The sequence below is a fragment of the Pogona vitticeps genome, chromosome 13, assembly GCF_051106095.1.
Source record: "Pogona vitticeps strain Pit_001003342236 chromosome 13, PviZW2.1, whole genome shotgun sequence".
NCBI lineage: Eukaryota > Metazoa > Chordata > Lepidosauria > Squamata > Agamidae > Pogona > Pogona vitticeps.
In genome coordinates, this window is record NC_135795.1 from 12,331,609 (window position 1) to 12,351,969 (window position 20,361).

At 40.8% G+C, this 20,361-nt stretch overlaps 1 protein-coding gene across 1 annotated transcript in view; it reads left to right on the top strand.

The window, feature by feature from the left end:
* Positions 1-20,361, top strand: part of DNAH3 (dynein axonemal heavy chain 3) — a 129,760-nt gene that overhangs the window by 85,837 nt on the left and 23,562 nt on the right. Inside the window, exons 41-51 of the mRNA XM_072982559.2 lie at positions 223-459; positions 3,021-3,124; positions 4,678-4,972; positions 5,832-6,011; positions 7,002-7,125; positions 8,815-8,971; positions 10,880-11,023; positions 14,702-15,368; positions 15,532-15,697; positions 17,397-17,613; positions 18,652-18,834. Coding sequence (XP_072838660.2) covers positions 223-459; positions 3,021-3,124; positions 4,678-4,972; positions 5,832-6,011; positions 7,002-7,125; positions 8,815-8,971; positions 10,880-11,023; positions 14,702-15,368; positions 15,532-15,697; positions 17,397-17,613; positions 18,652-18,834 — 2,474 coding nt within the window. The remainder of the gene's footprint in view (positions 1-222; positions 460-3,020; positions 3,125-4,677; positions 4,973-5,831; positions 6,012-7,001; positions 7,126-8,814; positions 8,972-10,879; positions 11,024-14,701; positions 15,369-15,531; positions 15,698-17,396; positions 17,614-18,651; positions 18,835-20,361) is intronic.

A 20,361-nucleotide genomic window follows, 5' to 3' on the forward strand; every position in this document is an offset into this window, starting at 1 on the left:
AACGGTGGTCCAGTTTTCTCTTGCATGCTTCCACCATTGGAGTGCTCACCACCTCTCAGGAGAACAGAAATGCAGGACAGAGCAAACTAGAGAAAGGAATGCAAGAGGAGGAAACCTTCTGATCAGTACAGTAGTCAGGTTGTTGATGGCTATTCTTTTTCTCTAGGAACAGTATTCCTCTTTTGCTTTATAGATGCTTGTTTCTTTGCTTCTTTGTTTAAGATGAAATAAAGCATTCTGATGAAGAAGAAGGAGAAACCATGTCCAGTCAGCAGATCACCTTGTGGCTGCAAGGACTGTTCCTCTTTGCCGTAGTCTGGACCATTGGCAGCACCATCAATGCTGAGGGCAGAAAAAAATTTGACCACTTTTACCGAAATCTGTTGATGGGAATGGATGATGACCACCCACGTCCCAAAAGTGTGAAGCTAACAAAAAACAATATATTTCCAGAAAGAGGTACACATTTATGTGCATATATGTTTGTGCATTTCTTTAAAAATGGGTTTGCTAGATATATACTGAAAAAAACATTGGCCAAAATCCTGTTGGGATTATGTATATGAAAGAGGAGTCTCATGTGCTGCTGCCGCTAATTGTAACTAATTGACAAGGTGCCAGGTTTGTTGAGCACACAGTTGGGAACATGACTGGGTGCGTGACCAGTATGTGTCTGGCACCTCTTGTGTGTGTATAAAAAGTAGGAGTATAGTCCACTTTATAAATATATGTTTGGATGCAAAGGCGGCCTTTTAAAGTGAAAAGGTACCTCTGAATCAAGCTTGTACAAAAGTATTAAACATAATTTCTTGTAGGTGTAATCTTGTTTATCCCTACCTGGGAGTCTCATTAAGAAGAATTAAAAGTCCAAGGCACATATGATTATGCTGTAAATAGGTTTTCAAACTAGTTTCCCAGAAGTTATATTGATTTATAACAGCTATTTCATCACTTTGTTCAATAAGAGATATAATTATAATGGCTCCTAAATGTCTTTCAACTATACACAAAATAAAATTGTGTACAGTTTGCACTGTCTAATCACTTTAGGGTGATAGTTAATTGCCTATTGCTTGATTGGGTTGGTAGTTAGATTTGCCATCTTGAAATTTAGTAATGATTGTTACACACGTTTTTTTATAGTGGGTTCTTGCTTTTTGCATCTTTATTCTTTTAATTTTTAATGTATATTTGTATTCACTTTTGTAGCCACCCAGAGTAGTGGCTTGCTACTAGATGAATGATGTATATGTTCAATCAATCAATCAACCCCAACTGTGTTTTGGCTATTGTTAGGATGGGTGTTGTGTAGCAGGTATCAAACAAAAAAGGAACCTCATTGTATTAATGAAAGAGCCTCATTCTCAAAATGTCTATTTTAGCCAAAATACCACCATTTACAGACAAGACTCTGTATGCTGATAAATACCACCATTTATCAGCAAACATGGGGAAACACAAGATTTTCTGATGATGATGATAGTGAAAGCGGTGCATGGGTCCCTAGTCTGACTTTGAGGTAAATTCAAGACTTTGGAAGTTGTCCCAATTCAGTTTGGATAGATTAGTTTGATTTTTTAAAAAGGTAAACAGTTCAAGCATTTTGTGACCCATATGATTGGGTCACAAAATCTGCACTCTGTATGCAAATTAATTTGCAAATGTATGTCACTTTGCCCTGGAATGGAATTTGTCCATTCCACCAATTGATCCGGATCTCCTATGAACTGATCACTATCAGTCAGATTCAGTCTAAAGTTTAAGGTACAACCATAACAACAGCAATACTTGTAGAAAAATCTCTGCAGGACGGATGTATCCTGAAGTAGACCAGTGAGTCCTCGGTATGATTGTTGTGGATGGAAATTCTGTCTATTGTTGAGTGTTGGTTGGGCAGGGAGTGAGAACAGAACAGAGCGGGAGTAAAGAGGAGCATGGCACGCTGCATATTTCGCTATTGTGTGGAGGCAAACCTGGTTCGGGAAGCTTTTTCAGCCTGAGGGCCAAATTCAGTTTCGGTGAAGCACTTGGGAATTAACATTCTAGTAGTGGGCAGGGCCAAAGGCAAAACTGCAGAACCAAAATACCAACATATTCTTACTGCCAGTAACTGTGCCCAAGAGGATTTTCAGTGTTTTAGAGGGAGGAAAGCACGCACCATATTGGTCATCTGAGGAAGATCATAGACCTCAAATGGAGGACCAGGAGGTCTTGTAGGCTGAGGTCTTTATACAGAAGGATGTCTGGTGAGGCTATCATATTTTGGACATGTCTTAGCAAAATCAGAGACTCAGTGCAAAGTACTATATAATAATATTAGGGAAAATGAAAGGTAGTTGAAAGAGAGGAAGAGTGGACATGAGAGATTGATTCAGTAAAGGAAGACACAGCGTTTCATTGCCACAGCAGGACTGTTAATGTCAAGACTTTCTGGAGGTCCTTAGTTCAGGAGGGCACCATAGATTGAAAACAACATAATGTCACATAATAACTACCAACATTTGCACTATCTGAGTTTTGGACTTGTTGTTGTTTAGTCCTTAAGTCGTGTCCGACTCTTCGTGACCCCGTGGACCAGAGCACGCCAGGCCCTCCTGTCCTTCGCTGCCTCCCGGAGTTTGGACAAATTCATGTTGGTAGCTTCGCTGACACTGTCCAACCATCTCGTCCTCTATTGTCCTCTTCTCCTCTTGCCTTCACACTTTCTGGGCTACAGTTCCTATAATCCCTTTCCACTGGCTGTGCTTCTGGTGACAGGGGAGTATTTTGTACACCAAAGATTCCTAATGCTGATCTGAATCTTAGATAGGTCTTCCCCAAAGTTTGCCTCCAGATGTCAAGCTGATACAATTTTTGTGGCAAAACAAAAACATCTACTACCATCAAGATGAGAAACACACAGTGATTTATCTTGGGAGTAGAAACAGACTCAAATGGTACAATTTAAAAGGAAACACAAAGCCAGGTTTGTTGTTCTGCCAAAAATTTTTCTAATGACTCTTCACATCTCTTCCCTCCAGGAAGTGTGTACGACTTTTATTTTCACAAGCAAGCCAGTGGACAATGGAACATGTGGATGGAGTACATTACAAAGGAAGAGCAGACCATCACTCCTGGTACGAAGGTGAGACATTTGCACTGCATAAGGCTTAGGCTGCTGTTAACCAATTGATCTCATGAAATGAAGCATGTGGAATGTTGCAAGGGTTCTTTCATCTTGCCCTTTTCTTTTTAATGGGAGGACTGATAGAGCTCATGCTGTACATGCACAAAGTCCCCACATTCAGGTCTTGCCATTTTCAGAGCGAGCTGGGAAAGCATGGAGTCTGATACCCTGGAGAGCCACGGCAGTCAGAGAGCTGATAGTAAAACTGATAAACTAGTGAGAACGATTGTCTCATTCTGTTTAAACCTCTCTTCCTAATGATGAGAGTGCAAGAGACTTTTTGAGTTTGGGGAAGAGGGAACAATAGGACCTAATACTTAAAAGATAGACCATGACAGGGATGGGGAATCTTCCCATTTGGGCCCATACCTTCTTTTGTTGGCATCTCAGTTCAGTGACTAGGGATAAGACGTGATTTAAAGTAGGGCTTTTCAAGCTTCAGCTCTGCTGATGTTTGGGACTTTGTCTCCCATAACCTCTGACTGTTGACCATGCCACTTGGCATTTTGGGAGATGCAGTCTGAAACATCTGGAGGTCATTCGTCTGAAACCTGGGAACTGAACCTTGGGAAACTATATTTGTGGTCCAAGTGCCTGGAATTGGACTCTGGGTTGCCACTTGGGGATGGCATGTGTTATGGAACAGTCCCATAGTGCAGGAGGATTCATTTTCTGTTTCAAATATTTCCTAGAAATGTGTAAGGTGTTGGAGGGTACAACTTTAAAAAAAAATGTAGACCACTTAAACCAGTGGTTCTTAACCTGGGCGATAATGCCCCCCAGGGGGCGATTTCATTTTTCAGGGGGGCGGTAGAACGAAAAGGGGCGGCGTGGGGGCGCTGGAGCAGAAGGGGGCGGTAGGGGGGCGCTGGAGCAAGCCAAACCTGTGAAGATGGCTGCAGCCTTTATACAGTGTGCATGAATATATATTTTCCTCCCATTTTAATTTAGTTTCAGACTTTTTGTCTTGAAATTTTTAGTTCCTGCATTTTATGCCCTTTTTATATTTCTTTTTGAGTCTTAAAATTCGCTTGCAACTAAATCATTAAATGTTACTTTTGGGGGGCATTTCATTTTCTTGGAATTGAATTTTGTTTTCAGGGGTCATTGGATTTAAGTGTCTTAAATAAACAAACAAACAAATAAATAAATAAATAAGATATAATAAGAAATAAGAGGGGGGCAATGATAACTTCCTCAATGGCTCAAGGGGGCGTTTCTTTCAAAAAGGTTAAGAACCACTGACTTAAACAACCGAAGTATGAATAGATTATTCACACACAGCTTTGAAACATTAGCTTTTTGGACTACAATTCCAAGAATTCCTCAGCCAACAAGGTTGTCAGTCATGCTGGCTGGTAGATTCTGGAGGCAGGAGTCCAGATTTTCTAAGCTCTGCATAGGCACCTCCACGCCACAGATAACAGCCCTGCTTTTGATAGCTTCAGATAATAGCATAAACTCCTTTCTTTAGGCACACATGTCTTAGATTAACCATCTCTGCGTGACAGGTCTCAGAACTGATTATCCCAACAATGGAAACCGCCAGGCAGACTTTCTTCCTCAAAACCTATGTGGATCATGAAATTCCAATGTTATTTGTGGGACCCACCGGTACAGGGAAGTCTGCAATTACCAACAGCTTCCTGATCCAGCTTCCAAAGGCAAAATACACCCCCAACTTTATCAATTTTTCTGCCAGAACCACAGCAAATCAAACTCAGGATATTATTATGTCAAAGCTGGACAGGAGAAGGAAGGGACTGTTTGGACCTTCAGTGGGGAAAAAGGCCATTGTGTTTGTGGGTAAGACGTTTGTTACTTAGTGTTTGTGTGTGTGTGCGTGTGTGTGTGTCTTTGTCAACAGAGAACAGTCATACTGCATGTTACTGTTTGCAAATATAAATATCCTGAACCTAAACTTCTGCTCCAACTCTTTATCTTCAGGAGGTTTATCTTTCCATAAGAACCCCAAATCTGAAGAGGTTTGGGGAGAATCAAATGTTTGAGATCTACCCTATTGGAAACAACTTTCCTATGGCATACAGAGAGTCAGATTAAATTGTTAATAAACTTTGAGGTGCATTTCACCAGTTTAAAAAAATAATATTTATCAGTTGTTTATAAGAAATGTGTTATATAATCATATGTAGCTAGTGTGGTGTCGTGGCTAACGTGCCCAACTAGAACTTGAACTCCTCTTATCCATGAACCGACTGGGTGACTTTGTGCTAGTCACAGACTCTTAGCTTGACCTACCTGACTGTTCTGAAGATAAAGTGGGGAGGTGTGCTTTGTATGCTGCCTTGAGCTTTAACTGCAGGAAAAGCAGGATATAAATTGGCTAAATAAATAACATATAAGTCCCATTCCATTATCCCTGGATTTTGGGAAGTGTCTTCTTGATTCCTTTAATTTCTGTTCATGGAAAGAAATATGTGAGTCAATACTAGACTGACATGCTAAGAATTCTATAATTTAGGGCCTCAGGTTGTGAGAGGTCTCTAAATCATGCAACAATATCCTCACTCCAGATTTAGAGAAGAGGGATCATAATTAGGGGCCTGTTAGATTTTACATAGCTTGGGGCCTTAGCATGCCTTCGTTTGGCTTTGGTGGGTGTATTCTTTGTCTCGTAAAAACAAGCATGCCTTTTCTCCCCCAGATGATTTAAACATGCCAGCAAAGGAGGTGTACGGAGCTCAGCCACCTATAGAACTTCTTAGACAATGGACTGACCATGGTCACTGGTATGACAAGAAAGACACTTCAAGGCTCGATATTGTTGATGTTCTGTTTGTTTCAGCAATGGGACCTCCGGGTGGTGGAAGAAATGATATTACAGGTAGGAGGTTTGCTTAAATGCAAAAGGATTCTTCACTTCCTTTACTAGAGGACTTAATTAGTACATGTCAACAAAATGGTAGCCTAAACAGGCCATGGAGGGCAGAAACAAACATGATGACAGCTTCAAATTTATAAGGCAATACAGTTTTCCCCCTCTAAAGTCTCTTTTTTCAGCTCCTATGTTTGTCCAATAATCTTGTCAAATTATCTTGTCAATAATTTTTTAGCTCCTCATGACCAATGACTGATAAATCACACAGTGATTGGCTACCAACTCAAAACTATGCCAATTTGCAACTTGCAAAATTGCACAACCTTGTTACAGGAAAAACAAATCCCCTTTAACTTTTAAGGGAGCCCTGCTTCCAGTTACAAAGCTGCCACCCGATCTATTACTGTACTGATCTGAGAAACAAAAGAGCAGAACTGGCATTCTCAGGGGCACCCAAGGGAAGTGAGAGAAGTATTTTTAAAGTAATGCAAACAGCACACTGCCCAGTGAATACCAGGAAATGTTGAGCAAATTCAAGTGGTTGAATGCCTCTCAGTTTGAAAATGAAGTCAATATAATAATTCTTACACTCTCAAATAACTTTTTAGGTATGCAGAAATATACAAATAAAAATAATGTAAACTCTCTAGAATGACCTGACAAACATCTGCAACCAGCAGCATTTCTCTGTTTCCACAACTGTGACCAGGGTTGGGAATGCACTCCAAATTTTGTTGCAGCTCCTATATCTCTGTGCTGTATTTCTTCTGACCTTGGTTGGCTAGCTGAGGAGCAAAAGGACATACACGTAAATCATGTTCAATAATAACCAAGAGACTGAAAGGTCCGTTCAAGATGATCTAGAATAGTGATTCCAAACTGTGGGCCCTGAGATATTCTTGGGCTACACCTCCCATAAATCTAGCCAGCACAGCTAGTGGGGAAGGCTTCTGGGAGGTTTAGTAACTTGCCACTGTCTTCCTTTGTGTCTTACAGGACGGTTCACACGGCACTTAAATATTGTCTCCATCAGTGCTTTTGATGACGACATTTTAACCAAGATTTTCTCTTCCATTCTTGACTGGCACTTCAGCAAAGGCTTTGAGGCTTCATTTTTAAGGCAAACATGCCATTTATTTATTTATTTATTTATTTATTTATTTATTTATTTATTTATTTATTCATTCATTCATTCATTCATTCATTCATTCATTCATTCATTCATTTACTTACTTACTTACTTACTTACTTACTTACTTATTTACTTATTTTATTTTATTTAAAATATTTTAAAAATAAACTAATAAAACTAAGACTCAAGGATTACAACATTACAAGACAGTATTTAAAGCTAACAACAGTGAATATACAAATACGAAAAGGATCAAACAAATACCATTCAAAAAACAGAAGCGACACCAAAACATATTCAAAGGAGTAAGGTACAACCATCCATTTAAAACCCCACTCAGCAGCCAGACCCTCAAGGAAAGCTTGCCTGAAGAGAAAGGTCTTCGCCGGCTTCCAGAAGCACAGTAAAAATGGGTCCAGCGTAACCGCCTGTGGTAGGGATTTCTGGGAGCAGCAACAGAGGAGGTCCTCACCAAATGCACATGTGAAGGTGGCAAGATGAGGGGAAAGGCCTCTGGTATCTAAACACTTGAGCAGGCTCATAAAGGGATGTGCCACCCCCTTCCTTTCTTACAGAAAGCACACTTTCTCCAACCAATTTCTAGCTGACGTAGACATGCGCCCTACTTTACAGAGGACAGCCTTCTATGGGAATGTAACTACTAGTTCCCCCTAGGGGAAGGGGAACTGCAGTTTGGGCCCTCTGAGCTTGCCCATGCACTCCGTGGATGATAAGGGAAGGCACTTCCCCCAGGCCTTGCCCACTGGAGGAGACTTCCCTGCACCCTACACTCCTTCCCAGTTGGAGTGGGATTTCTGGTAAAGAGGGAAGAGCTACATTCCCAGCCCTATTTCTTTTGTTCTCCTTCTTCAACACACAGGAAAGAGTGAAGAAAAGGAATGCAACCAGAGTTTGCAAGTACAGTGGTGGCTCACTAGACGATGATAATCCATTCCACTGAAATAGCTGTTTAGCGAAATCATCGTCTAGCGAAAAGCATTTCCCCATTGGAATGCATTGAAACTTGTTTAATGCTTTCCAATGGGGAAGAATCGTCATTATTTAGCGAAGATCAGCCATAGGAAACCGCTTTGCAAACAGCTGATCAGCTGTTTAAATCGCTGTCTTGCGAAGCTTAGGTCCTGAAAACACCCGCTTTGTGAGCACAGAGGGAGCTGTCAAAATCGTTGTCTAGTGAAAATTGGTTTGCGAAGCAGGGACTAAACATTGTCCCACGAAATTCCCCTGTAGGAATCACTGTTTTGTGAATCACTATAGCGATCGCAAAAAGTCAATGTCTAGCGAAAAAACTGTCATGCGGGTTAATTGTCCAGCGAGGCACCACTGTACCAACAGGAAACATTTGGGCCACAGTTGGGATGCCATTGATAAAATGTGGAGGCTATGTGGCCCCTACTGGTGGAAGAGTGGGAGTCTTAAAGCATTAAAATATTATTGACAGAAAACTGAATCAGAGCTAGGATTTGTAAAGAAACGGTGAAGGTATGATAGCCTAGTGAAGGTTTCTGGGAGGAATTTCCAAGTACTGTACATATCTTGGAGGCAGAGTGGAAAAGGCCCTGGGGGTGTCCAACATGGCAATTGAAGTGGGAGAAAAGAGAAAAGGCAGATTTAGGGACTCAGGATTGAATGTAACATGTGTGTTTCTTTTCAAAGGCTTGGCAAAATGCTGGTCCATGCTACTATGAATATCTACAAACTAGCTGTGGAAAATTTCCTTCCAACTCCTTCCAAATCTCACTATGTCTTCAACTTGCGTGATTTCTCACGAGTAGTTCGAGGCGTGTTGCTGTGTCCACATACTCATTTGCAGGTGCACAACGTACCCTTTTTCTTTACGATGGCAGGGATGTCGTGGCCACGACTATAATATTTGTGATGTATGTTGCTTCTTGGTTTTCTGCCGGGACTTCACTTGCATAGGCAATATTGCAGTAACCACAACAGCTGCGCAAGACAGACTAGTCTTATGGCATACACAAGGGGTATTGGTGCTGAGTCTGGAAGGATGTGCCTTCTTAAGATCCCCATGCAATGTTGTGACAGAACTGAGATTCATATTGGAGATGTTCTGAGGTGTAGCCCACTATCTCAGCTACTATGCATACAGTTGCTTCCTAGAATAAACAAGAATGTGGGCAATGTTGCACACAGCTGTACCTCACAATACACCACAGTGTTGCTGAGATACAGGAAGTTTTGGACTGAAACTCTCTGAACGTCCTTCCCAGCACAACCACTGGCTATCCTGGCTGGTGTGTTCTGGGAGTTGTAGTCCAAAGAATTTGTTTTTCCATGTCTAGTATTGATGCATACACTGGCATAACTCTCCCTATAATATCTGTTTTGAAAGTGACTCTAATTTATACATGAGGGTTCATCCAGACAAAACATTTGCTCCTTCCTACTTTGTGCCCTTCGATGCCTCTTCATACCAAACGGGCATGGATCTTACCAGGATTTCTGTCCACATTCATTCCTAAAACCCCTATTCTCTTAAGAAATCAACAACTTTTAAAGGGATGGTTCAAATATACTTTAAACAGCTTGAAGAAATTTTCTCTGTTGGATTTTGTTTTGTCTTTTACACTGCTAATCCCCAAAACTTCTAATCTGAGTCGTTTTCAATGGAGTTTAACTCTCTTCCCAATCTCCTTTGGGGGTTAGCTGTATTTCACACCAGTTGTTTGGAGGTATCAAGCAAACTCTTTTAAAAATGATTTTCTCTTTTAAAAATGATTTTCTCTTTTAAAAATGATTTTCTCTTTTAAAAATGATTTTCTGTGCTGGATTTTCATTTTCATTTTCTTGTTAGTGGATCAGCACTAACACTGCAAGCTTCCACTGAAAGAACCCTTGGATGTCTGAACCCCAACCTGGTTTAAAGTGAAGCAAACAAAAACATCACCTGGAGGGAGTTTAAAAAGAGCTGGAAAACTAGGAATTCTCTCTCTCTTGTCACTGTTGGTATTAGTTTGAGATTTGTGTCATCTGGATGGCAGGAAAAAATACTGAAACTGACAGTTCCAAAAGGGGTGCGTATAGGGGAATAATCATTCTGAGACTTAGCATTAGTATAGTGATCAGACCTTTGCTTTAGCAAAGGCTGGACTTGGTCCATTTTAAAACCCTTTCGTTTTCTCTTGAGGTTAGTTGGCTTCCGGTTACTATTGTACTGAGTATTTCTTCTGCATTTTTACCATTTGTATCTTGCAATTTGTTAGAAAAGAAGTCTAAAGAATGTTCCTAGAAGAAAATGTAATGAAATTCTAATAGATGGAATGTGAGTTCTTACAAATAGGTTGGATGTGAATTCTTTCACTTAACACTTAACATTTGGAATAGTTGAGGAGCAACTATAAGTACAGTATCTTTCAGTGCATAGCCATCTTTCAGGAAGTCTGCAGCTTCTCCGGCTTCCTATGCATCAGTTAAAGGGAAGACCATGTGAGGTAATTTTTTCAGATCAGGAAGACTGAGGAACTGAGGTGATTGCAGGCTGGTAAGGAAACCTGTCACATAGTACCTTCAATCTTACCAATAAAGAGTTAAGAACAAGAACACCACCAGTAGGAATTTTAGTAGAGACACTAAGAACAAAAGACTCCTTCCCCATGGAAGACAACATTGGGGAAAGCAAAGGTGTATAAGAATATTTTTCCTGTGAATAAAATATTAATCTCCACATTTCAAAATTCTTTGGTTCCTGTTTCTTTGGCAGGATGGAGAGAAACTAATCAGGCTTTGGATTCATGAAGTTTACCGTGTCTTCTACGATCGTTTAATAGATGCAGCAGACAGGGAGGTATTTTTTAATATGGTGAAAACGACCACCTCCGACTGCTTCAAGCAAAGCGTTGATAAGGTATGTTAGACTTCAAGCAGAGAGAGAGCCGCTTGACAAAAAGCAAAGGGATTACTTATAAGTGCCAATTTGGTATCTCCGTAGCACTGAGCCAAAATGGCACCTTCCACTTGTTTTGTAATTCCGTTTGCAGGATGCAATATTGACAGTAGTGGGGATTTTGAAATCTTCAGTGGCTGGGAATTTCAAGGCTTTTTCTAGCATTTCATTATTTACCTCTAAATTTCATATATTTCTTTGTCAGAATCACTATTAATACATCATCAGGAATAAATAAATAGGATCACTGATAAATCATTCAATACATACATGCGTACGTACATATGTACGTACATATACAGTGGTGCCTTAACTCACAAATTTAATCCTTTCCAGAAGATATTCGTTAGTGGAAATGCTTGTAAGTCAAAGCACCATTTCCCATTGAAATGCATGGGAACGGGATTAATCCATTCCAGCATTTTTTAAAAATACCCAAAAAAAGAGCACACAGAAAGCCCCATTGGAAGGTGCTGGGGCTTTTAAAAAAACAACCAAAAATAAACACAGCAAGCCCTGAAGGCTGCAAAAAAAGAAAACAAAACAAAACTCAAAAATAAACATTGAGCAATCCCCACACTGGAATTGCAAAAAAAAACCCACCAAAAACAAACAACAACACAGCACAGAAACATAACCCCCCTCAACCCAAACCCACCCTGCAATTCCCACCCAGAAGTTTTTAAAAAGCAAAAAGCAGCACCTGACAAGGCAGACCGAAGCCTCCTCCAATGGCACTCACTCCCTGGCGGCTGGTGGCTGACGACAGGCCCCGGCCGGCAGTGTAGAGCACCCAAGGCGGCGGTGGGGCATGGCGGAGGGAGCCCTTACTCATTAGTAGACCCGCACCAGGGATAGGCAGGGAGCACACCAGCTTCCCGCGCCCAGCGGTGATCCGGAGCTGCCCCCGCCTCTCCTTCCTCCTGCGTCGCAGGAGTAAAAAAGTTCCCTGACACCCCCCTGCTCTAACCGTTGGGTGAAAGAGCTACAAAGAAGCAGTCTTTTCGCTACCAACGGTTTGAATTTCCCTCCTTTCCCCCTGCCTTTTTCTGTTCTTATTTCGAAGCTCTGTTCGCAAGTCGAAGCAAAATTTTGCGAGTAGAGCTTCGAACTAAGATTTACTGCTCGTAAATCGAACTGTTCGTAGGTAGGGGCGTTTGTAAGTAGAGGCACCACTGTACATATATACAGTCAAGTGAAAAAGAAAGTACACCATCTTTCCCTCTTTAAATTCTATGATTTTATGTTTCAGGACATATTAAAAATAATCTGGTCCTTAGCAGGTCTGAAAATTAGGTAAATACAACCTCAGATGAAGAACAGCACATAATATATCACAATGTGTCATGATTTATTTAACAAAAATTAAACCAACAAGGAAAACCTTGTGTAAAAAAAACAAGTACATCCTTACTACTTCCATCAGAGTTAAGAGGCTTAGTAGCAGCCAGGTGCTGCAAACCAAATGCCCTTGAGTAATTGGCCACTGACAAGTGTAATCACCTCTAGAATAGCCAAAGTTTTACCAATTTGTTGGTCTGGAGCATTCAAGTGTGTGTTAACACAATGCCAAGGAGGAAACACATCAGCAGTTATTGTAGAGAAGAAATTGTTGCTGCCCATCAATCTGAGAAGAGTTAAAAGGTTATTTCCAAACAATTTAAAGTCCATCATTCTGCAGTGAGGAAGACTATACATCATCATCATCAACAACATTATTATTATTATTATTATTATTATTATTATTATTATTATTATTATTATTATTATTATTATTATTATTATTATTATTATTATTATTATTATTAGTATTAGTATTAGTATTAGTATTAGTAGTAGTAGTAGTAGTAGTAGTAGTAGTAGTAGTAGTAGTAGTAGTAGTAGTATTACTACTACTACTACTACTACTACTGCTACTACTACTACTACTACTACTACTACTACATAGGCATCCTTCATTCTCGAGAGACTATGGTAACGTGCTCTGTATGGCGGACTTCGACGCTGTATGCAAAGCTGGAGTGTCCTCTCCGTAAATAATAATAATAATAATAATAATAATAATAATAATAATAATAATAATAATAATAATAATAATAATAATAATAATAATAATAATAATAATAATAATAATTTTGGAATAATGTCCTTTGGACAGACAAGACCAAGGTGGAGATCTTTGGCCACTGTGTAAAGTGCTGCATTTGGCAAAAACCAAACACCGCATATCAGCACACCTCATACCAACTCTTGTAGTGGAGGGGTGATGATTTGGGCTTGTTCTGCAGCCATAGGAACTAAGTATCTTGCAGTCATTGTGAATCAACCATGAACTCCTCTGTCTATCAAAGTATTCTAGAGTCAAATGTGAGGCCATTTGTCCAACAGCTAAAGCTTGGCTGAAATTGGTTCATACAACAGGACAATGATCCCAACCACACAAGCAAATCTACAACAGAATGGCTGAAAAAGAAAAGAATCAAGGTGTTGCAATGGCCCAGTCAAAGTCCAGACCTAAAACCGATTGAAATGCTGTGGTTGGACCTTAGAAGAACTGTGCGTAAACAAATGCCTGCAAACCTCAATGAACAGAAGCAGTGTTGTAAAGAAGAGTGGGCCAAAATTCCTCTGAAATGATGTGAGAGGCAAAGTCATACAGAAAACACTTACTTCATGTTATTGCTGCTAAAGGTGGTTCTACAAGCTATTAAATCATAAGATGTACAGTGGGGTCTTGACTTAAGAACGGCTCGAGTTAAGAACATTTTGACTTAAGAACCACTCTCATAGGAAAATATTGACTTGACTTACATACTTAGATTTGAGTTAAGAACTGAAAAAAACCACGTGGGAGGCAGGGAAAGTGCAAAATTTGAACTTTCGGTTAACTGTTGGCCAGTGAAAAGGGTGCCTGTCTGCTTCCTCACTCCTCCCAGCGTTTAAAGAGTGGATTGGGAGACAGTCTTCAGACAGCCTGGTACTGCCTGGACTATATTTTCCCTGCCTTCCCTGAACCTTTCTTGACCTAAGAAAAACAAAATATCCCCCTCTAGTGGTCGAAGGCAGAATAGCAGCTTCCCATTAGTTTCTATGGACGGAAAAGAGCAGATACGGATCAAATGGTTTTCAATGCATTCCTATGGGAAATGCAGATTTGACCTGAGAACTTTTTGACTTGAGAACTGTCTTCCATTACGGATTAAGTTCTCAAGTCAAGACCCCACTGTACTTAGTTTTTCACACATGGCTTCTCCATGTTGGCTTTCTTTTCGTAAAATAAATCATGACATGGTGGAATATTTCATGTACTGTATTTTTGTTCAACTGAAGTTGTATTTACTTAATTTCCAGACCTTCCAGACCTTGTACTAAGGACCAGCTGGTTTTTATTATGTCCTGATATGTAAAACCACAGAATTCAAAGAGGGTGTACTTTCTTTTTCTCATGACTGTACTTACCGTTCCTCCCAGTGCATATAAGACTATGTCAGGGTCATGGTAGATGATGGAGCCCAAATGACATAATGATTTATTTGTGGGAGACAATGCATATACAGCAGTATTCACATTTGTCTAGGGTTTGATGTTCAAGATTAGCATGAACATCTTGATAGGTTCGTCCTTCTGTTTGTTCCCTAGGTGTTAAGCCATTTGTCACCTACTGGAAAAATCAGTGATGAAAACATCCGGAGCCTCTTCTTTGGAGACTACTTTAAACCCTCCAGTGATGTAAAAATCTATGACGAAATCACAGATTTAAAGAAACTGACATCTGTCATGGAATACTATCTGGAGGAGTTCAACAACATCAGCAAGGCACCAATGTCTCTGGTCATGTTTAAATTTGCCATTGAGCACATTTCAAGGATCTGCCGAGTGCTCAAGCAGGATAATGGCCACCTGTTGCTGGTGGGCATTGGTGGGAGTGGCCGACAGAGTGCCACCAAACTAGGCACCTTCATGAATGTCTACGAGCTCTTCATGATTGAAATCACAAAGTTTTATACCACAAATGACTGGAGAGAAGATCTAAAGAAAGTTATGCTGCAGTCTGGAGTTGCCAATAAAAGCACTGTCTTCTTATTTTGCGATAACCAGATCAAAGATGAGTCATTTGTTGAGGACATCAACATGTTGTTGAACACGGGTGATGTGCCTAACATATTTGCAGCTGATGAGAAGGCTGACATTGTTGAAAAAATGCAGAGTGCAGCAAGGACTGAAGGCAGGAGGATTGAAGCCACTCCTTTGGCCATGTACAACTTTTTTATTGAACGTGTGAGGAAGAATCTACATATAGTGTTAGGTATGTATAAATCATGTTCAACCTGCGTTCATATTTCTGATAATTCTGACTGCTCATGATGGGATGCTAACCTCAAAACCATATGAAGAGCACTTGAGTTATGGGAAGGCTATGCTAACAATTACTGATTGTATTTAGGAAACAAACATTCTATGTTTTTCAGCAATGAGTCCCATAGGAGATGCATTCCGGAATCGCTTACGAATGTTCCCTTCACTGATCAATTGCTGCACTATTGATTGGTTCCAGCGATGGCCCACAGATGCTCTGGAAATGGTTGCAAACAAATTTTTAGAGGATGTGAAACTGGAAGATGAAGTCAGAAAATCGTACGTCTAGACTCACCTCTCTCTCTCTCTCTCTCATACATGCATGCATGCATGCATACATACATACATACACACATACACACATACACACATACATACACACACACACACACACACACATGCATGCATGCATGCATTAGATTTCTAGCATGATCTGAAGAATAAAATTGCTTACAAGCGGATGGCAAGATAGTTTCAAATACAAAGTGAATCAAACAGTTTACAAAAAAAAACAGAGCTTGGCAATTTTCATGGTTAACTTTTGGTATTTTAGTGCTAATTTAGATTGACTTTTTTGGGCTGTTCCAAATGAAGCTAACTGCCATCTCTTTGCTTGTTCATGATGAAAGAGCCATGGGTTTTCATTGAAACATCCCTTTTAAAAAGCACAATGTTAAAGAAATCTTTAAAAAAATATTTAAGAAATCCATTGCTGTCCTGGAGCTTCTCTTTTGAACCTGTCTAGCTCTTTTTCAAATGATGATAAAAAGCTTCCAACTGGGAGGCTCTCACTAGACATTAACTTGAAATAGGAAGTGCTAAATTGCACCTGCCAGAAGAAAATGACACTAAAAATAAACCATGCTTTCTAAAAGGAATGGAGAAGGAAAAATTGCTGTACTAAGTGTGATGGATGATCTTGTATGGATGGCAGAAAAACTGGTGACATTAGTACAGAGTTTGGTACATTAAGGAGAACAAGTTATCTGTTTGGGACAGTTCTAAGCTCCTTGGCAGGGTAAGGCCCTGGATGCTAGTGTATAACTTCTACTATCAGAGGGAGTATTCCTCTTAGGTACAGATGCTGGGGAACTTGAGTAGGAGGGTCCTGTGCACGTGTATCCTGCTTGAGGACTTGCACTGGGGGTGGTTTTGGCCAGTGTGGGAACAGTATGGTGGGCTCGGCATGCCTTTGGTTTGATTTATTGTGCCTTTTCATATCTTCTTGATAGAACTATAGCTTGCAGAATTGATTTAGCAGATTCTTGATTAACCCAGTTCAGCTGTTCCCAAAGAATAATAAATGATTACTGCTGTACTGCACCTGTTCCTGGGGAAAAATATTACAAGGGCAGTTTTGGCAATCAATGCAAAGAGCCATTCAATGTATTCGCAAAGGATCTAATGGTTGCTGTGGGTTTTTCAGGCTCTTTGGCCGTGTTCTGAAGGTTGTTTTTCCTAACATTTTGCCAGAGCACAGAGTGCTATCCTCTGAAGATGCCGGCCACAGAGACTGGTGAAACGTTAGGAAGAACAACCTTCCAAATATGGCCAAAGAGCCTGAAAAACCCACAACAACCAATGCAAAGAGCATTTGCTCAAGCATTTGCAGGATGAGAACCAATGGCGGGCCATCAGCACAACAGCTCTTTTGATGTCGTTCTTATCCCATGTTACAGAATCAGTTATGGTATGGCGCAGACTACCTTTGGAGAGTTGGTCCTGAGCCAAAGTGGCTATTCTGAAACTCTCTTGAACGTTATGCAACTCTTGCTCTGATATATTGGATTCTTTGAGCTTTTTAATAACATGGAAGGGAACTGATAGATAACTCAGTGGTTTAGGTATCTGGCTGTGGAGCCAGAGACTAGGAGTTTGATTCCCCCACTGGGCCTCCAGACAGGGCTGTGCTCTATGATCCATAGGGTCTTTTCTAACTCTGCAATTCTGAGATGATGATACTCCCTTCCCCCCACAGAGTTGTGACCATGTGCAAATATTTCCAAGAAAGTGTGAGAGAGCTCTCAGCCAGCTATTATAATATTCTTCGAAGGTACAATTATGTCACACCAACATCTTACCTAGAGTTGATATTAACCTTTAAAGCGTTGCTAAATAGCAAGAGGCATGAAGTTGATATGATGAGAAATCGCTATCTTGTGGGCCTTCAGAAGCTTGATTTTGCAGCCTCACAAGTAAGTATGGCCTAGAAAAAGTAGGCATGTGAATATATGTAACAGTTTTCATAACAAGTATTATGCATAATATGTAACCTATGTGTAACAGTTTCACACATCATGATAAGCCAGAATTTCTGGTATGCCCTGATTTACTATGAACAAGCATAATGTAGGTGCATGCAACCTGCTTGCTTCCATTCTGTTTGGGGCAACTTTATACCTGCTTTTCCACACATACCCCATCTAGTGCATTCCAGAAATGTAGAACTGCAGCTTCCATCATTGTCCTCAAGCACGGTCCTCCCCAGTCAACGTGGACATCTGATCTGGGAGTTGGTATTGCATTGCATGGAATGCTAAATGTTGTCGTTTAGTCATTTAGTCATGTCCGACTCTTCGTGACCCCATGGACCAGACCACGCCAGGCCCTCCTATCTTCCACTGCCTCCTGGAGTTGGGTCAAATTCATGTTGGTTGCTTCCATGACACTGTCCAACCATCTCATCCTCTGTCGTCCCCTTCTCCTCTTGCCTTCACACTTTCCTAATATCAAGGTCTTTTCCAAGGAGTCTTCTCTTCTCATGAGATGGCCAAAGTATTGGAGCCTCAGCTTCAAGACCTGTCCTTCCAGCGAGCACTCAGGCTTGATTTCCTTTAGAATGAATAGATTTGTTCTCCTTGCAATCCAGGGGACTCTCAAGAGTCTCCTCCAGCACCACAATTCAAAAGCAAAAACATCAATTATAAATGTACCTAAAGACAAAGAATATTCAGACAACACAGTGTGCTTTACTTAGGCTTGTTCTATCCCCTCCTATTTATCTACTTTAACCTGCCCTTATCTGCTACCCCTTTTTGCAGTAAATCCTCATTTGAATTGCTATGCCATCCTTGCTGCTGTTCTTGTATTGTTGTGTTTCTATTGTTGTTATTGTTATTATCATTGTTGCTGTTGCTTTCTTTTGCTAGTCCTCTGAAATAATCATTCCCCCCCACCTCCTGCTTGCTAGATTGTATAAAGATTATTTATCTCTTCCTTGGTGTCTTCTGCAGGTAGCAGTTATGCAAAAGGAACTGACAGCACTTCAGCCTCAGTTGATTCAGACCTCTGCAGAAACTGAGAAAATGATGATCCACATAGAAAAAGAAACTGCTGAGGTGGATGCTAAGAAAGAGCTGGTGGCTGCTGATGAACAGGAGGCCAATGAAGCTGCTGCTGTTGCGCAGGGTATTAAGGTAATTTTGCCACATGTCCTAATGTTAGGTTATTTTCAGAGTTTTCCCACGCTGCAGTTTGGCAGATGAATAAGAACCGAGAAGTAGATAAAGGTAAAGGTAAAGGTTCCCCTTGACAATTTTTGTCCAGTCGTGTTCGACCCTAGGGGGCAGTGCTCATCCCCGTTTCCAAGCCATAGAGCCAGCGTTTTGTCCGAAGACAATCTTCCATGGTCACATGGCCAGTGCGATTTAGACACGGAACGCTGTTACCTTCCCACCGAGGTGGTACCTATTTATCTACTTGCATTTGCATGCTTTTGAACCGCTAGGTTGGCGGGAGCTGGGACAAGCGATGGGAGCTCACTCCATCGCGTGGATTCGATCTTACGACTGCTGGTCTTCAGACCCTGCAGCTCAGGCTTCTGCGGTTTAGCCCACAGCGCCACCACGTCCCAGTGAGAAGGAGATAAGAAGCCACCAAATGTAGTTTCAGGCCTGTAATCCCACCCCCAGGATTCTCACAACCAACCTAGATACCAATGAGAGATTTGAAACCTTTGGCTCTCCAGATATGTTGGACTATAACTAGATACAGTAGCTTGGACTAGAACTATTACCTTACCATTAATCTATAAAAAAGTATTTGACATTTATGCTAGCAGAGAGAATAGCAGGAAAATATTGCATGAGCTTGTGGTTATTACATAGTAGAAACTATTCTGGTTTATAATTAGGTAAAAGCAGGAAAAAGCAGTTGGGAAGTAAAGCAAGGTTCATTTCAAATGAGTGGAAAATCAGGGTTATATAAACTGTGATTTTAGGTGTTTGATTTTGGACATGTGTAATTTGGAATCTTAATTGTGTTTTTTATGTAAATCACTAGTTGTCTTAAACTCTCATGATGAAGGGTGGGATACAAATTGAATCAATAATAATGATGATAAGAAAAAATAAATAAAAGGAAGAAGGAGAGCAACCAAGAAGGAAATGTTGCTATAGCCACCAGGCTGTCTATTTGTCTGCCATGGTCTACCACCAGTTTAGATTTTATGAGTGTTGGTGCCTTTTTATTCCTAACATAGCTGTGCTGAGTGGGAGCCTATTACTTTTCGCATCTCCAGGCACCTCTCTATGTTGATGACAAAGCGTGCATGCCAGCTTGTCTGCCCTTAAACTAGACTGCTGCCCTCAGGTCTGGCAGAGGACATTATCTCAACTGAGGAACCAAAGTGAGACTCCATGGCCAATCTAGCCAGCTTCTGCGTGTGGAATGAGGAGGGAGCTCCTCCAGGTTCAGAGCTGGGGGAATGTGTGTGACTTTCCAGATATTATGGGTAACAACGCACTATCAAATCCTTACTGTTAGCTTATATGCTAACAGGGAGTTGATGTCACAAACATCTGGAGAGCCAGAGTCTCCTCAACTGTAGCCTATCTCGTCCAGAGCTTTCTCTACTGATTTGTTTGACTCGCCTGGATCTTTCTCCCCTGGGTTAGAACCAAGCTTGGAAGAGTGACATTTTTTGGGCTACAACTCTGAATTTC